Raw genomic sequence first — 19,979 nt, forward strand, 5'->3', positions numbered from 1 at the left:
CTTGCTAGATGCTGAAACAGTTGAAATCAGATTTGACAGCATCAGTACAAGAGCATATTATTTTTGTGAAATGAAGTATTAATAAAAAAAAACCCACCAAAAACCAGGAAAAGAAGCTTCTAACAGGGATTGGTTTTTTTTCAGTACTCAGTGTCTCAACAGCTCTTTGGCAACATAGAATCAGACTCTGTGTATCTTATCATATGCAACTTCCTAAAGAGTAACCCATATTAATTATTGTATTTTTAGTACTTGCTGACATGGGTCTCACTTGACATCATGAGAAGTAAAAATACTACTTTACTCCTTTATATACTGCTTTACTCCTTCTTTGATGTAGCCTTTCTTCCATGTTTTTCATTTTCCAGCCTAAAAATTACTTCCTTGACAGCTGGTGAAAACTCTGATTCAAATTAATAAAGAAAGTAAAACAAACCCAAATTTCCCTGTTCAATTACAAACAGCAAGTAACAAAGGCTACTCAAGACCATTTCTTTCCAGGAGAAGGCTGCCAGAAAAAAAAGACACTTTAAGAGAAAGGGAAGATATGGGAATCAAGAGAAGGCTTCTCTAAAAACACTCACAAGGAAGAACTTGAGAAACAGAAACCTTTCATTAAGCTGAGACTCTCGTAATAATGTATGTTGTTGCCTAACCCAAAGAGTAAGATAACCTAATTGATTTTTGGAAGTGCTCAGATGAGCTGTAAGACAACATCATTTAATGACTGCTTTTCTTGCTGAAATTAGGTTAGTCTAGCAAGTCCTGGAGGAAAAGCACATCTTTTATCACTTTAAGAAAAAAGGTTTTGTATTTAAAAACATGCTGTTGTTTCCTCTTTTTCCTCATTGTGGAAACAAAACTAATTTTCCATACAGAAATTCTAAAGGTAAATGATTCAAAGTGACTTGATGGAAACAGACCTACATTTTTAAAGTGGCATGAAAAAATATAAGGGGAATGAGGGAAGAAGTATTATATACTAATTCAAAGACTGAAAATTAAATTCATGCAACAATTCCCATCCATTTCCTTCGAAGTAAAGCTGAGCTTTAGTCTCAGATATTTTCTTTTCAAAGAAAGTATAAATGTGAAAACAACAATGGAATTCATCACTGGACTGCATTCTATAGGACTAAAGTAAAAGACAGGCATACATTACATTGTTATTAAAAAGTCAGCATATCTGTGATAGTAATTCCTTTACATGACCAGTTGTATCCAATCTAGACCAACAACATATTTTCATCAGTAAAGTTACAGTCAGGCATACTCTTCTGTTCACATGTCAGAGTTCTGCCAGAAAAAGGTATAAACTTACCTTGTCTTGGTTTTCCTTATTTTTGTAACACAAATTTCCAATCAAACGAATGAGATGAGATTTAAAATCCACAGCTGGATGCAAAACTTCTTCCTGCCCTGTCATAGCATGTGTGGCAGTAAATACATTTACAGCTTGTTTCCCAGCAAGATGAGTTAATCTCAGGGTATCTACAGAAAACAAGAATATTTCAATTAATTACCACATGAAAATTAGTATCACTTTGCACAAAACTTTACTACTAGTTGTTAGGTTCAAAGTCGATCAACAGAATTTGAGATATTCAGCAATTATGTCGACAGAACTTTGAAAAATTTTGTAATTTCTTAATTTGTGCTAGCATAACCGTAAAAGGCCATCTCAAGGTCAGAAGGTGGTTTTGCATCCTTTTTACACATCTACATAGTTCAGAAAGGAAGTCTGAAGGCTGCTGCTATCAGCCTCTACTTGAAAAGTCAGAATTTGCAGGCTGTTGATTCTGGCACCATAAATACATTGCTAAACTCAAGGGTTTTTTTATAAAACTTCATTTAGCTGAAGCTTGTCACAACAACACATCCTAATGACAGAATTACCTTTTTCTGTCTTTTCCAACCCATCCTAGCTCTGTAGCATGAGAGGATTTTGAGTACAGACAGCACCCCGACACACCTTAACAAATCCCTCAGTGCTGCAATCTTGTCAACTAAGACATACTAATGTCCTGTATGGCAAATGCTAGTTTACAGCAACTAGGAGTTTTTCTACAATGCTCCAGGGAGAAATCAGGGAGAAAGGAAACTAAAATCTGTGAAAACAACATCTGACAAAGAGACCACACCTAGAAGAAAAGCTGAAATCATATGAACATCTGAGAGCTCATATAGCTGAGAAGCAAGTTCACTAAAGGCTGTGCCGATATTTCAAAATTATTTCCCCTCTAAGTGACCTGCAATACTAAAAAATGTCCTGTTATGCCACTGTCCCCAGGATTCTTCATGAAAATTACATGAGAACATCGAAGACATAGCAACACCAGGTTACAGAATAGGGTGGTGATTAACCCCTATACTCATTCTGTTCCAGATGTGACAACATCCATAGCAGAATGAGCACTAGATTTCCTGGATATAAATTACAGGAACCATCATTTATAGCTTCATACCCAAATGGTTGATACAGGGAAGAAAAAATAAGAGGTAACTACATTTTGGTAGGGTTTTTTAAATATGAAACTATACTAGGGCCTAGAGGCCTCCTTTATGACAGCTACCACTTACAGTTAGTTTATATTATGAAATCGGAAAAAAAACGCCAACAAACACCACTCTCCTGACTGCCCCTAAATATGCCATCATAAAAATGTTTTTTAACAATCTCTTCCTTCACAGATATTTGTCTGGTTTTGTAAATTCGTTAATTTGTCAGTCTTGCATCCTTTTCATGGCATTTCACTTTGTGTGCTGCCTTGCCTTAAAGTCTTACTACTTCCCCACACACAGCACATAAGAGGTCTTCCTACATCTTCTGCCTGTCCTGAAGAGGGATCCCTGAAGAAAAAGATTTAAACCAAAAAACAAAATCAAACAAAAAACCCATGAAAAAATTAAATAAAGCTCTTCAAATTTTATTACAGTGCAGACTAAAATGCAATGAGCAGTGCACCTACCTGGAAAGAGAAGTACAGGAAAAGGTGGAAGAAAAACAGCCACCTTCCATGCACAATGCCAACCCAGAGAGAACAGTGCTCCTCTCAAACACTGCACATCAACACGATACAGCAACTGCTCCCAGGATGTCACCCATACTCTCAACTAAAGGACACTTCAGTCTGCCATTCTCTCAGCCCAAAGAGCAGTTCTTCCAAACTGCCCCTCAGTCCTAAAGACCATTTACCTCCCTGGTGATATTCCCCAAACACTGTGCAATCAAGCTCTTAACAGTGCTAGAAGTGTTGTTAATACTGAAGCATTAGGGTCGAATGTAATCCAACAATTACTTGAAATAGCAAAACACACTCCTCAGCTGATGCTTAAAAGATTATTCAGGTATTTTTCAGATCTTTCAATCATGACTTTGCTAACTTCTAACAGGAAACTTTTCATCATATAAACTGAAGAACTTATTCATCAAAAAATCTGTTAGATGAAAATCTTTAGCACTATTTATCCTTATTCTTCTGGTCTTCTGAGTTAAATATTGAAGGTGATATAACACATTAATACAGCTTTTTTCCATTTCTGCTAATACAGAATTAAATCAGTCTTGTAGCCAAAAGGTAGCATTAAAGAAACCATGCAAGTACATAAATTATTGTTGGCTGAGGGCATGTGAGCAATAAAAACGATGCACATGGTAGCAATGTTCTAGCCTGCACTTGTTTCATTAGCCTGGAGACAGCTGTGGAGAAAAGTCAGGCTGTGCACAGCTAGAGACAGGACAACTTGTGTGTAAACTTCTAAACTTAACTGAACTGCAGCTCCCTAAAATTCTCATTTAAGTTTAGTTATACAAGCATTCAGATGATATAACACGTACCTTTCAGTTTCCTCAAAACATACACACATGCACAAAATAGATCTTGTTGTTAGTCATCTTACTGTAAGGAATAAAAATATAAACCTGCCATCAAAAATAGGTTTGGCATTTTTTTGGTGGTGGTTTTTCTTTTTTGTGTGTTGGTTGTTGTTGGTTTTGTTTCAGGTTTTTGGTCTGTGGGCCTTTTTTCAGCAAAGCACCTCTGAAAATCTCAAAATAGTCACAATTAACAGCTGTTTCAGCCTTTTTTTTGCCAAAATATTATATATTTCTCCTTGAAATTCATAAACTTTTACAATTTTCTCAGAAAATGGTGGTAGTCTCAGAAGCTGCTAAAATTTAGGAAGGCACAGGCATACATACACTTCCTCCTCCTTCCTCCCCAAGTATATAGGGTTTTTCTGGACAAAACTGTCTAATTTTCTTTGTGTACAGCCCTTTGCTGTTCCTTAGCAGAAGACAAATTGTTTCAAGCTGACCTTTAAAAGTAACTGAATTTGGTTAAGAACATTCAAACTGCACTTCGTGTCAGTTTTCAGGAATTTGGGAAACAGAAGGGAACAGGCATGGAAAAGTCCTTTTTCTACCTCTTGAGGAAATTCTTCCCCACGCATTCAGCCCGCAGAAGAACACAGGAGGCAGTTGTCCTTTGCACAACTCTCACTGCATAAATAGTGCATTGCTACAGTTGAATCAAGCCTCTGTTGGGTAATAGGAACCAACAGAGCAAGAGGAGAAGCAGAAAAATTCCAGGAGCAAATCAAATATTTGAAAATGTAGATTAACTAAATTTCTTATTTATTTATTTTATTAAAGGTCAGTATCATAATTACCACCACTTGTGAAAAACATGTTTTTATTCACAGAGCAACATGATTTGGAGCAAGCCAACTGTTGAAAAACCTTGCGGCTTTTCACTCACCTATGGCTGTTTCAAGCAAACCAGGCAAAGTCTGTAGATACTCCAGCTGTCCGTTGTTCGATGTCATTTCACAAAGAACGTCAAGAAGACGAATTGCAACCAGTGCTTCCTGTAAATTAATATGACATTCATGAAAATGGCTTATGAAGGATACCAAAGGAACATAAAACTGGCAATCTAAACAGAAGACAGGAACTCTCAGCACCTCAGGTTCTTTGCAGGTCTTCTAAACTGCCAAGAATACATTTATATAAAATGAGGATATCTTTCTAGAATAACAATAATGTATTACACTGCAATAATTTCTACAGTCAACCAAGGTTATATGTGCCCTGAAAAATCATGGGGAAACCAAAACAGAGCCATAAAGGATAAAATTTTAACAAAAACACAGTAGCTTCCAAAAGCAGAAATACAGAAAATTACTAGCTGAGAAAATTATTTCTGTATAAATGTTTTCTTTGAGTTTATTCAGTAGGAGCATCCCACTTTAAAGACACAAATGCTGCCTGCAAGACACCAATTTGTTATCCGCAGGAATTCTGTAAAGTTCTGTGGTCACATGAACTTTGGCTGCGAGAATTTACATTATTCTTGGGTAAATAGGTTTGGGATCAGAGATGCAGCATTTTGGTTAGGTATGAGACACAATTTTATTTGCATATTATTTATTCAGCCAGAGAACTATTTTTTTTCTCACAGACTATATTGACATGTGCTTATAATGACAATCCAGCACTTAAGGAAACTACCTGAAGAGAGTATGGCATAATTTGGAACACCACATATTGCTCAAGAACCATACTGTGATTGCAAGATGAGTCAACACAAGGTGTGGTATGCAAACTGCAAGTAGCCTTGAAAAGACTCAGACATAGGTCACTGTAACTATTCCTGCATTGCCTGGTCCTGGACAAAGAGACATTTACTTACCAACAGTATAACATTTTTGAATTCACATGACAATGTAACATAATTGAAATCATCAGCAATAGTGTTCAGTAATTAAGCACTATGATTATATCCATTCTTTGCTCCTTGGAGGCAACAAATCAGTACAGGGTCCAGGTCCTAAAGCTGTACTTTCATTTTTTCCCCCTCACATAGGTGTAGGACGATGCAGATCTTTCCTACGTTATTCAACAAATTGCTTTTAATAGCACAAAATCAGCCAATACACTGGTCATTGTCCTATTATAAAGTAAGAATACCCCAACTGTATTTCAGAGACAGTAAGCTGGTATTTAACATTTTAAAAGCCATTTTGCATTGTTATAAGACAGCAGGTTAACCATAAGCCCCTTCAGCTCATACACTTAGCATTTACCTTTGCACAAGAAAATGTTACGTGCTTTACATCTGTAAAGCAAGCATTAACAGTCAACTATAAATCACACCAGTAAGGTACAATGGCTCTTGCTGCCTATGCACACCCCATTATCCATGTACATAATGCAAGCTCTGTAGTGGCGGACACTGTGAGTCGTGGCTTTTCCTTTTTCAGCTTTATCCTTTTCACCCTCTCCCATTTTTCTGGGTTTTTTTTATTTTTTTTAAATGCATTTCCTCACTGTCCTCTACAAATAATTCTTCCCAGAGCCTTATAATACCACCTCTCCCTTCTATCCCAATGTCCCTCTCGGTCCCTCAAGTGTTCCATCTAGATTTGAGAAGAGGAACAGATTATTTAAAAATCACAAACAAACCCTCAAATTCTTATCCACATTTGAAACTTGATACTTTAAAAAAAAACTGTTTAAACGTTTCTGGTTGGGCTCCTCAACACCACCCCAACTTTTAAATTTCTTTTTTTTCACCTTCCACCTGTACAAAAGAAAGGCAATAAAGCAGAACACTTTAAGTTCAGCAGCAAGACATTGTTCAAACCCCAAAATGTTTTGAAATCTGACAGCCATCTTGATGTGGATATAATCTGAAAAGTAAATAAGGAAATAACTGAAGTTTTAAAATAAACCTATTTCAAGAGAGACTCAGAGTAATGTTCCTTAGATGAAATAAGAACTTAAAATCCAGGGAAGGGTTTTATTTTGCAAGTATGGTTGAAAGTTACTGGGAGCAAAACGATGCTGAAGTCAGGCTTATAATGGAAAAGTTATTTAAAACATTGGTTTAAGCACTGCAGAAGCATATGATTAGCTTTTCTTTGGTTTAAGATGGGAGCTGCAAGACCTGAGTTTCCTTTGGGAAAAGAAGCTATGTCGACATATAATAAATTAAACAGTACATAGGACACCCAGAAAATATTTTGGGAGTCAGGCCAGTTCAAGGATTGTTCCCAAAAGGCAGTTTTCAAATGTGGCCTTGCAGTTTTGGAGTCTAAGACAGCTTACTAATACAGACATAGCCTGCCCAAAGCACTTCGCTTCAGGGCCACAGAATAGTCCAGGCCAGAGTTTAGTTTAATATCACAGATGTTGCCTACAGCATTTTTAATTACAGACTCTACATGCACAACTGCATTTTTTTTAAGTTAAGCACAACTCTTATGCAAAACCTAAGGTATTTATATAATTGAGGAGAAATTGGTGTAATTTTTTATTGCTTGTACTTTGTGCTCATCAAATGATCCACATTTCCCACCAAATAGTGATACTCAGCTTACCATACATCATGTTTATGTGCAAGAAGAATAAAAAGTCAGTGTCAATCAGGGCAAGTTCTACAGTAATATTCTCAATAATGCTGTCCCAGCACCTTCAAGTTGGACAGAGATCTCCTTTGGCTGGGCACAAACAAAATGTTTTTTTCCAAGAACTTAAGCCACAGAATACTTAGAAAGTAAACACATCAGAAAAGGAAAAAAGGGGGAGGGGAACGGAGAGGGGTGGAAGGGAAGAAGAAAAGAGAAAACAAGAGTGTACAACAGGGTGGTACAGGGGAAGCTGGAGTTGTCTCAGTATATGTCTTCCTACTGCCAAGTTCAGAGCTTTTCCAGAAGCAGTCAATGAAGTTTTCTAATATAACTTAGACAAAGCAGTTGTGGCGATGGGGGGGAACCTGTGCTTCTTGGACAGATAAGAAGACATGGTTGTGTTGTTGTTTGGTTTGGATATCTGGGGGGAGTTTTTTATGCATCCAAATATCACCTCTTCATAAAATGATTTGTAATATATTTTCGTAACACCTCTCAACATACATTTAAAATTCTAGTGCCCATTTAAAAAAAAATAATTGTCAAGTACAACACTGTGTAATATTACCACATCAAAACATTTAAAGATCAGTATTTTTTCACTTTGGTAGTAAAATATTTATGACACCCATTCTTGAGAGTTTCTACAAATAAAACTATTACAGGTTAATTTTATTTTAACAACAAAATGCTTCTGATTACATGTATATTGGGTAACACAATCTCAACATACCACTGTGGTCACTTGGCAAGACAGAAGTTAGAAGTGACTCTTTAAAACAATGTATTTTAAAATATATTATTAAGAAAATGTTAATTACACTTTTGAAACTAAGCATGATTGATCAATGAGAATCAGTGACTAATTCTATGTTTGACTAAAACATTTTAGATTTCTCAGGCTTTTTGGCCAGTTGTCTTAAAATTAAAAAGAGCTCACCCCTAACTCAGCTGAAAACATTAAAACTTTGTATGAGAGGGATCAGGAATGGAGACCAGTATGATCTGACACTGCCTGCTGATAATACGATGACCTAACACAGCACAAATAATGTCACTGCAAGTTAGGTGCAAGTTGCTTCCTGTTTTCTCAAGGGCATTGTTAGATCTTCAAGCAACTTATTGAAAGCAAGAGTAAAAATAACACCAGATTATTTGAACAGACCTCTACCCTTAGATGGCCTAAACCTCCTTATTGCACTACATGGTATGGCAAGTAGCCAGCAATTCTTGGATACTTCATAAGGCGGAAATAAAACAAGGCCATCCAGGACTGAGCTCTGCACCAGAAGTTCCCAAAGTGCAACCCACAAACCATCTGTGACCCATAAAAGCCTTCTTATTTAGCTGGCAAAGGGACTTCATTGTGGCCATCCTCAACAGAACCAGTTCATTAAGTCTGAAGCAATAACAAATTTCTTCCATGTGGACTGGAGTTGGGGCAAGTGTCTGGGTGTTGAGGAGACAGGAGCCATCTGCCACTAAGAGCTCAGCAAACTCTGCAACTCGATGCTGTGGATGCTAGCTGGCCCCAGGACTGCCACCTTGTCAGAGCCATGCAAGGTCCAGAGAGCCCCCGATCATTGGGAAACAGGGAAGAGCCATTAACAAAAGCCTTTGCCTTCAGGGAGGCTCACTACACATTTTAGATAATGCCCCTGCACTAAGCCAATCACACACACACCACAGTTCTCCACAATCAAAACTTGATGTTCCAGGTCATAACAGAGCAGGAACATCTGCCTTACAAGTAGTCAAATGCATTTTCTAGCATTTGGGACCTTAATGATGCATTAATTATCAAGCTATCATCAGTTATTTAAGTTAAAACAAAACAGAACAATAACCAACCACCACATTTAAAAAAAAAAAAAACCAACTCTCCCCAAACCCCCAAACCTAAGATTCATTTACTTTAGTACTCCTAGGAAAAAAACAAACAAACAAAAAAAGCACCTACTCCATTTACACCAATCTGGGGGAGAGGAAGAGAGGAAGAAAAAAAAAATTAAAAAAATGAAGAGATGCTGTTTCCCACCTATAAATAAAATAAATACTTTAAGTTTTGATTCATATTTGAATAAAATCTAATTCACAACCCAATTAAATTATACAAGGATAGAAGGGATCCTTAGTAAGAACATAATAAAACATGCAAACATGTGAAAACTCTTAACATTTTTAAAATGTTGAGATCTTTAACAATGTGGTAGATTTATTTCTACCTCAAAGTATTCTTTGTCATCCTCAAACTATAAGCAAAATTGGGCTGCTGTCTATAGATTCTACTCTGAACTTTACCAGTGTTTTCCCAACATAAACTGGAAATGTACACAAGTGCCACTTGGGTAGTAGTGGCAATGAACACTCTAGTACTATAATGTTTTCTGTCAGACATACCTCATCATCTGCATCTTCTGCAGAAGTTAACTTGAGCACAGCTTCATATTTCTCTTGGAAACAGCCTGCAAGGAAGTCAGCATGTCTCATGAACACATTCATTTCTTCACTGGTATGTAGGTTCTTCTCACATACATTCACCATCATCAGCTCTAACAAAGTAACCCTAAAATCAGAAAACAGAAACTGGTTAATCAAATTCACTAAGCCATACAGAATTATCAGCAGAAATAAGTAGATACTGTTGTTAAAAAATATACAATTAGTATGCCAGTAACAGAGTTGATTTTTAAAAATTAAGAAGTCTTATGAACACTGATCGGTGGTTTATTTCTGCACACCATTCATTTAATTCATCATTTAATTAATACAAATTGGCCAGACAGTGAAGTCAATATTTTTTTCAAGTCTATTTCACTTTGCAATTTCTTATGTCCTAACAGTACTAACTGCGTATTCTGTATGCCTAAAATTTTCACCAAAACAACTCTTAAAAGCTGTTGTTAAGTTCAGCAAAATAAACAGACTATTTGACAGCTTCCATTGAAAATAACACTTTTCACAGCCCTTGACTTGCACGCAGACCTTCGCTCATTCTCCTCCCCGAGCCCAAACCAACCATGAGCAGAAACAGAGAAAATAAAAGTTGATATGCACATTCTGTTCTTTACAATTGTTTTGTAATTACCACTAGATGGACTACAGTAAATCCAAGTTACTTCCTCATATACCAGTAAGAGCTACTCAGTATATTAAACCAGCAAGCAAGTGGATGCATACATAACAAAGCTGCTCTATAAAATACACTTCTGTCATTTATTTGAACAGCTTTGATGTAATTTTATTTACTCCTTAATGTTGTTAGGGCAAACAGGGAGTATTTTCTGGAAGCTGGACTTTAATGTGGCAAAGGCTCTCCTATAGTTTCCCAGCTCACCTCCAGCACAGAGGAGCACATGGGTTAGTGAAGTCCCACTGTAATTCTCTCAACCTGAAAGAGCACTATTTATTGAATGAAATCAGGAGCCAGCTCAGAGTTTTCTTTCACTAAAATATTTGCAATTCAGATGAAAGGTCTGACATTTAAACATGTGGAATAGTTCAAATGCTTTTTCTTCTTTTTTTAAATCTATCAAGCAGGTTTTCACAAGTGGAAGAGAAATGTCTTTTTCTGTGGAAAAAGCACGGTCACTGCTTTATTAACCTCCAAGAACCCACTCCTATTAATCACCTAACAGCTACTCAGTTCTTGCTAAACTCAACACTCAATGTCATCAATACAGCTGCATTAAACAATTATCTGAATGAGGACAAAAAGCTTTTTCAACATGGTAGCACAGAAATGCACTCAACGCATTTTTGAAAGGGTGGACTTCAGACAGAAGGCTGTCAAACACTGGTAACCTCTCTCACAGGCTCTGTTTATGTCAGACGGAGCACTGACACAAAGCAGTTGTTCTGTTTGTTCTGCAGGTTACAACTGAGTACCACACTCTTGTCCACCTACAAACGAGCAGGGTCCATTCACCCAACATCCCCAACTGAATGAAAGCTTTCAGATTTGGCCTCAGACTATGCAAAAATCAAACTAAGTGCACAGATGTGTCATCCATCCCCAAGACAGGGCTAGATTTTACATGTCAGTTTTTATCAGGTAAGAAAGCAGGCTGCTCAAAGACTTTATGATTACAGGAATTATTCCAATAAAATATTGTCTCTTATTTAACAGAGTTCTAGTCAGCTACTGTTGTACCAATGATCTAAGTAACACATGTTTAAAAAATGGCAAACAATACATTTGTAAAGAAGTTGGAGGGTCATTACATATTTCCACAAACTGTATTAGTGAGATGAGATTGTTGTAAATAGGGAAGTTTTCTGTATGACTCTTCCTCTTGCAATATAGCTGGGTGCACTTTTAGACAACCATAATCCTTCCAGAGAAATGGGAGTGACATTAAAACACCACCTGTATGGAATTTCTTTTAAAGTTTTCTGTTCTTTTTAGCCATTCATGTCAAAATTCTTTTCCTGAGTTTTCTTCCAGGCATAGTCATTCAGGACATGCCCATCTTTACCCTGAATTTCAAGCAAGTCTTGCCATTCAGCCAACAGTTTCCTGAGAGCAATGGTTTTTGTTCTGGTGCAAGTTCCTTTACACTCCTTTCTTCTATTGTTTCTGTGTTTTCTTCCAAGACTCACCCGAATCCTTCCAAGTTAGTTCTCCTACACAATGCAATTGGTAATTTCTTTTAAACTATCTCAGAACCCTTCAGCCATTCAAATAGCAGAGTTTGGTCCTACTTGTTTGCCTACATATGCTATGATTCTATGATACAGCTAAATACAGATATGACAACTGTATTGACAGTTGTAGTGTGTTTCATCATGAATCTTTGTAACAGTTCAATATCTAAAATATAATTTTGTGTATTCTACTTATGATTTTATTACTATTTGGCAATGATCATGCCATGTCATCTTCCTTTTCCTTAGACACCACTTAGAAAGTCTTTGTCATTCTCTTGTGTTTTTTTCCCCTAGCCAAATTTAAACCAGCTCTTCCAAAATCTGACCAAACTGGCAGGAACTTATTTGCAATCATCAGTAAAACACATTGCTTTCTCCTGTAGTCTGCAAACAAACCACAGCAATTAAGTGAAATTTAAAACTGGAAGGTCGTTATTAAAAAAATAAAGTGAAGTCTTGCTAAGCCTGTCTAAGAATAATACTGTAAAATTGTATCTATTTTATTATCATCAAACAATTTTTCTATCAAGCATGCCTGGTTTATAACCTCTTAGCAAGTGCTACTGTCTTTGTGAGCATCGCCAAGAACAAAACCCCCCATCTGGTAAGTTGGTAAATGGCTACATCATTCACTGAGAACTCTTAATATGACGTAGCACAAAAGTGAAAATTAAAGATGCAAGTAGCTGAGCATCTTAAAAACACCTGATTCAGTTACTATGCAGTTGCATTTTCATTACTATTAAACCAAAACTCCTTAAAAGTGACAATACAGATTAACTCATTTTGAAGTTTTTACAATGTAATTAAGACTACCAAAGCATTAACTTATGCTGTCTACACTCAAGGCTAACTTGGATTAAAGCAAAACAGGCTTTTTCTAAATACTTCTGCCAAATACTTGTACACACGTGCAGGGAAATCTCAAATCTGGCAAAGAATTCAAGAATATAGTTTTTTGGCTCAATACCATAGCCATATGTTTTTGCAATAATCACTTGCAGAGAAACAGCAGGCATTGTCACATCATCATACACTTTTCAAAGCCAGAATACCATTAAAAAGCTGATCATATTATCACAGTTTTTATTTCAGGCCATTTGTAAACTCAGACATGCAACACCAAACTGCTTAGATTTGCTGGAAATGAAAGAGGGAGTTGTTCAGAAGTCAAGAATTTTATTTGAATTGAAAACTCAGATTCCAGATCCACTTCTACAACAAGAACTACTTCATGGCATGCACTACGGCCAGTGTATCACAAATGCGCTAGATTTCAATTACAGGAAATATTCTGAATAGTGCGAATACTGTGAATAGTGCAAATAACTGCGGTTATGCAACTGCATATACTTCGGTTATCTAAGGCAACTGCCAACTTCAAGAGTCACCACGAAGGTACGTATTCCCAAACTTTCTCAGCATAGTTAATTTCATTTCAGTAAATAGATTTAAAGTAAGGGTATTTAATGTGCACGATAACTGAGAGTTACCATATATTCATGAGTGCAAACTGCTTTCCCCAGACACCTCAATACCACATCTGTCCTTTCTTCGTTTATATGACTTGGTCAGCCTTATTGGACACCCAGTGCGGCAACTCTTGCGGTGAAGGCTCCTTGTCTCGTTTTGAAACAATGAATTCCCTGTGCTTTGGTTTATACAGTTACTTTTTCCTCCAGTTAATGACAGTCAAAATGTTTTTATCTAAATTGGATTTGTCTCCTCATATATCTCAAAAGAATGCATTCTTAAATATGCTAACACTACATGGGAAGATGCCATGACAGGGTTTTCTTCTACAGCTCAGATGCAAAAGGGCTATTTCTGTACCACTTACTTCCATATTTTTGACAGTAAATTAAGCAGTATCAAATTCATATTAAACTGTACTGTGATTTATACTTTTGAAAAACTTAATGAAGTTTACTTGATTTGCAGAACTCTTGGGATTTATAACAAATTCAGTGAAAATGCTGTGACTACTCATCCTGCATGTGATCATCCATATGATGCCTACACCAAAAGCCTTTCCCTAGAGGCAGCAAAACACCCTCTGTAGCGTGGTGCATGCAACAAATCCAGCTGAGACCTTTCTAGAAACTGATTACATCTACTACTTGAAGTACATCTGAAAACCTAACCTAGTCCTGGCTGTCCTCAAGGGATTAAGAAAACATACAAACTGCCATCCATGACATCCCCGAAAGAATTAAATCTATCTCATTCATTTAAAGCATTCTTTCCTCCTAAATGGTTAAGGAGTCCCTACTCCCAGGCACAATAAGCCACAGCTCATATTCATTTCCATTTGGTCAGCCTGCATAAAGGAAGAGGCCAGTTATTTCCCTCCTTAGCATTCCCATGCTTATACATCAATGCTGTTTGCTCTATGGTTTTCAACCTATCATATATTCTTTACTTGCCTGCCACCCCTTTTGCTTCTTTCTGATGATCTCTGATCAGTGTCTGTACCCCCATTTGTAATAATACTGTGGCTTTAGTCACAGAAAAAAAAAAACCAAACCAAAAAAAACAAACAACCTCCCCCCAAACCAGGAAAAAACCTCAAACATTAAGGGACTGCTTTGTTTACTGCTTTGTCTTTCACCTGGGAGTACCACAGGGGGAACTCTGAGTTTCTCTGTGTCAATGGGGAACAAAGAAGCTATATTGACTACATAAACAAGATGACAAGATCTTCAAGCAGTTGGAGGAGAAACAGAATTATAGTACAGGATTTCAAAAAATTTATCTTCCCTAACCTTCGATTAAAGCAACTGCAAATCAGCATTTCCCCAAATATGGCAAGGACCATTTGCCATTAATTCAGCATATATTTACAGAAACACTTGAAGGAAAACTAGCTAGTTTCTTTCAAGGTGAAGCACTGTTAAAGCCTTTCATGTTTTTAATAGTGGAAATACTAAAAGATTAAGTAATAATGGGCATCTGCATATCTGCATTTTTTAGGTTCTGTTAAGCAGTAGGAGACACATTTCCAACTTTAGTAAAGGCTTCCTTTAATTTCTTGTAATTACAACAGGCAGACGAACAGTTGAGGATATTTCAAATACAGCTGTAAAATACTGCAGGGTGTGGTGCTCTTATGAAATCAAGACACAGGCATGAAATCTTGACTTTTTTTTTTTTGAAGTATTTCTTTACCAAGTAATGGCGCCAACCTGGATTCTGCAACCCTACATAAATCACTGCCAGTTGTGGCTAAGCTGTAATGTTAACCAACCAATTTAAAACCATTACTGACATAGAAACATGTATTTAGAGATTTTGTGCCAACTATGAAACCACACAGTTTTTCAATCATGTGAACAGGATACTCTATATGGAATGCTAAATACTAAAAGCCACATTGGGTTTTGGGGTTACCTTTCTTGATTGCTCAGTTTGGCATAGAGGGCTTCTACCAACTCTGGACATTTCAGCAAATAGTCTGTAACAATCAATAACCTAAAGAGAGAGGGGAAAAAAAAAAAAAAAAGGAAGGTGTTACTGGTGCTACAAAATCAGCATCTACATTTACTCCAAATGGCATCAGTTATTTTATCCTGTTGATGACCTGGTTACGTACTTCTGGCAATTGTCACAAAATAATTGCGTGTTGTCCTGCAGCATGTTCCTAATACAGCAATGGTCATTTTCATCAATTCAGCACACTCAAATGCCTGAAGGAAAGCTAGTGAGGGTTTCTTACCAGTTACACAAATGGCACACCACAATTCAAATAAAACACTCATCTAATTGTTTATGCATATCAGGAAAAAAAAAATCAAATCAAAGTTCAAGCTTGAAAACTATTATGCTACTCTTCACAACACTATTTTACATGCACCAAACAGTTAAAAAAAATGCCCAAATAATTTTTTATTTAAAAGAATTCTAACAAAACATCAAACCAAATGGAAACTTCTTTGTCAGACGTAAGCCAGCAAAATGCTGTTCTCAACTTACAAAAATATAGCCTTGTCTCCTTTTGTAATAGAACCTAAGCTGATAACCAAATCTAACTCTTTGCTCTATGAGGCACAGAGGTATGGTCAGCCTAGCCTTACCCTACCACCAGTATTTACAGTGATCACTTTCCCAAGAACCATTCATAGCGGTCAATTGCAAATGCTAGTCATTTATTTTCAACACAGACACGTACCTTTAGCATTATGGGAACAACAAAGTATGTAAAAATATTCTTCAAAATACACTCCTAGGAGTACTGACAGTATTATATATGCTGCATAGGTATATGCATACTAAACAATGCATTTTTAAAGTAGCATGTCTACCTATTAAATATGAACAATTACAGGTCACATCTCAGAGCATCCTCTGAGTTAAGCTACTGAAAAGATATAGCTAAAATAATATGAAAACCAAGTGGTTTCAATATTCCCTCTACTTTCTCCCTACTTTTCACTTTGCTGACAGCCTTTTATTTTCTGTATCCATAACCCACTACACAGCTAAAAGGAAGATCACACAGAAGACTTCCAGCTGCAGTGAAGTATTTTTTGGATGAATACACAATGACAATTGGGGAAACAGGAGAACAAGAGGTCCAAAAGACTAATAGCTATTATATTTCTAATGGTAACTGTGGACTTAGCCAGCATCTGGTTCAGTTACTGTAAACTAGACATTTTTAAGAGGAGGAGGGATAATAAGAGCTATTTTGTGATGTTGTGTTTTTTTTTCTTAACTGATATTTGTACACACTTTCAAGGAAAAAAGGTACAGGCATAGGGAATCACTAACATAAAATTGGCATTCTGAGCAGTGCATTACTGATTCAAGAGTTTCTCAACACAAATTTGGACTTGCAGACTTCCCCAAAGTCAAAAGCACAAATGTATTCCAACTGAGCAGCACAGATTCAGCCGTAACAACCGAATCAAGCCATCAATAGGCTAGTCAAGGTGAACACTTCTGCAGTTCCTGAACCAACAATTCATTGCATACAAGCCATCCACAGTTCAACCTTCAGATAACAACTGACTTTTATTTTTCAAAGATTTGAGTATAAGCAAAGGCTTTTATCCAGACATGTAAAAGAAAAAAAACATAATAATCAGAGTTGTGCGGAACATAGTACTTAGCCTCGTAAATTATAAATTTCAGCTGACAATGAAGTATGGAGAAAGTGCACTTAAGGAGACAATCTAAACCTCAGTTTTTCAATTCTGCAGTTCAGACTAAGAATTTCAACCTTAATTTTCATAACTTTATTTAGATGAAATCTTCTTGTCCATTTACCTTGCAGTTAAAAAGTGATCAGTAATTATCTCAAAAAGAACTAGTGCTACTAGGTGCACATTAACGATTACTATTGCAAAGAAGACAACCTGTATTTTAGTTGCTACTACATTCTTGTATTTATTCACACGTATTTCACGTTCTGCGGATTAGACCTCTACTGCTTGAGGAGCTTGCAGTATTTCAGAATAAAGTTTCTGCTTATAAAGGAGCATAGACTTCTCTGTGTGCTTCTTACCCTTTTATTTAATGACATGATGTTACACCTCAGAAATTTCTGCTTCTGTGTGTATGTTTCTCTTTCACTTTAGCAACTTACTTCATTACTGGATGATGAAGAATAGAGCAGTAGCATATTGTAAAAGATCATCACCAAGAGATAACAGAAGAATTAGTAAAGGAGTAAAGCAATTTCAACTCCTGCTACCATGCTCGGAAATTCTGGTGGTAGCTAAGCAAGGATGCAGAAAATTAAATCTACTGTCTTTAATCCTCAGCTCTCCTGTTTTTCATTTAAGGCAGAGGAAAAGAAGAAGAAAAGTAGGCCATCCACAATTCTGAACTAAAAGAAGACATTCAGTTTTGGGTTACTGACTGAATATGGCATGTCAGATGCACACAAAAGGCTTTGGTAGGAGATTTAAACTTTCTCTGGGGCCAACAGCAGAACTACTGGAATAAACTGAGGACCATGGTAATTTAGTGAAGGAAATGGTGAAAATTAAAATTGTTATGCAAGCGTAACACAGTAACAAATGAACAGCGTTAAATATGCCAATTTTCTTGACTTTTAAAAAATTGTCTGGCTAAAATCCTAAAAAAATCAAGTGCTTACATAGTAGGTAAATACAGGAGATGTTCAGTTCAAAGACTTTACAATAGCACAAAGGCTGCATTGTACCAAACTGAACTTGAGAAGCAGCCAAGATGAAATGGTATAAGCTATATTTGTGCTCAGTTTATTCCAAATGACCACTAAGCTTGCTACAATCAAAGCCTGGTGTAAGCAATCAACTTTATCATCAAATGTAATACTCCATATTAAGTTAATTTGATCCCATTAGCAAGTTTAGAGAAGTGTCCTTGGTCTCAGAATATGAGGAAGAAAACCCCCATAAAAGTTTCAGAAGAAAGAAAACCACATGGTGATTCTCTATTTGACCATCAAACTTCTCTTCCAATCTCAAGACCAAACACATTTTTCATCATCCTACAATAATGCCACTCTATCCAAAATATTTAATAAGAATAAAATAGCCATTTTTGTAGTTTCAGAAACAAATGTAACAAATCATACAAATTCTGAAGAAAAAAACCCACCAAAATTTAGATACCTAACCTTTCAAAGCCATATTGCCAGCATTTTAAGATGCCAAAAAAGCAATATGCCTTATGCGGAATTGTTTGGCATCAGAACATAGCTCAGAAACAGATATATTTTGGTACTTCCACAAGAATGCAAGCAGTTTATCAAAACTATTTACAAAACAATTACAAGCACAAAGCTATTTAGTAAAAACTGGAATACATGTGTTGTCACAAAGACCTCTAGAAATTGGGAAATTCACCCTACTTGAATACCAGCACTTCTCGCTCAAAAGAATAAGGAAACACACTTCCATATTTAAGGTTCAACCGATGTATCAAGCATCACAACAGTTCTCTCCAGAGCTGAATCAACCAAAACAGTGAACATCCTTCCATCTTCAAAAGGCATTACCCATAATGAATGCATCTTCCTTACAGGCCCCGATACTGTCCATCAAATAAATTCTCAGGTCTAGAAAGCTGAGTTCAGATTACCTGTAGTATTTCGCTGATTCAGAGGACAATCCCATTCGGTTCGAAAGGCACTAGAAAACTTATTTTTATTTATGTGCGAAATGTGGATAATTATATTTTTTAAGAGCTACGGGGGGGGGGGGGGTAGAAAAAGATAAAAAGAGAAAAAAAAAAAAACAACCTCAAAATGATTTCCTGCTTCCCCCATCCATAAAATATACAAGAAGAAAGAGGTGACAAGATAAATAAATATGTAAGGCTGGGCTTTGAAAGACTGAGGAAATCTGTGCCAGTACACTGCAATTGCAAAGAGAAAGTAGAAGCTACTCAGATCTCTACAATTAAGGAAACTTTTCCAATTGTCAGTACTATTTAAAACCACAGTCAAACTTGGAACCTGCAATGTAACTCCAATTTTACTGGAATTAAAAGTAAGAATTACTTTCTGGAGGGTAGAAGAAGGGGGCAGGGGACACCCTAAATTGTCAGAGTGAAGAGCCAGAGTTGCCAGCCCAAAATGAAAAAGAAAAATAAAGAAAATGGAAAAAAAAGTAACATTTTCTGTTTTCTCCACCACATGCATACCAATTAAGCAACAAGCACTCCACTGAGGAGTTCCATCTTTGCTTTTAAATCTGTGCCCATGGGCGAGACTCCTTGCCACAGCAGCACTAGTTTCTGTCCACACTTCTTTCCACTTTCCATAAGCCAGGACGAAATAACCAAAGGCAAAAAATGGGGAGGGGGAGCCCCACAGCCTAATCTTTACAGTCATCATTGAGCTGTGGTTTCCAAAAGAGAAAGTGGATGTTCAGAAAATCTTACTTCCTATGCCAAACAGTTGACCACACTCTTAATATTGTTTT

The 19,979-nt window shown here is 36.6% G+C and overlaps 1 protein-coding gene across 5 annotated transcripts in view; it reads right to left on the reverse strand.

Moving 5' to 3' along the window:
- ATXN10 (ataxin 10) overlaps nt 1-19,979 on the reverse strand; it is a 114,579-nt gene that overhangs the window by 56,579 nt on the left and 38,021 nt on the right. For all 5 annotated transcript variants that reach the window (XM_061358644.1, XM_061358653.1, XM_061358627.1 and 2 more), the window contains 4 exons: nt 15,454-15,534; nt 9,814-9,979; nt 4,761-4,869; nt 1,322-1,491 (listed from right to left, as the gene is read on the reverse strand). In XM_061358644.1, the coding sequence (XP_061214628.1) occupies nt 1,322-1,491; nt 4,761-4,869; nt 9,814-9,979; nt 15,454-15,534 (526 nt within the window). The remainder of the gene's footprint in view (nt 1-1,321; nt 1,492-4,760; nt 4,870-9,813; nt 9,980-15,453; nt 15,535-19,979) is intronic.

This window comes from Neopsephotus bourkii, unplaced genomic scaffold (assembly GCF_033783945.1).
Source record: "Neopsephotus bourkii isolate Nb327-2 ecotype Australia unplaced genomic scaffold, CSIRO-AGI_Nbou_v1 NB_107, whole genome shotgun sequence".
Taxonomy (NCBI): Eukaryota; Metazoa; Chordata; class Aves; order Psittaciformes; family Psittacidae; genus Neopsephotus; species Neopsephotus bourkii.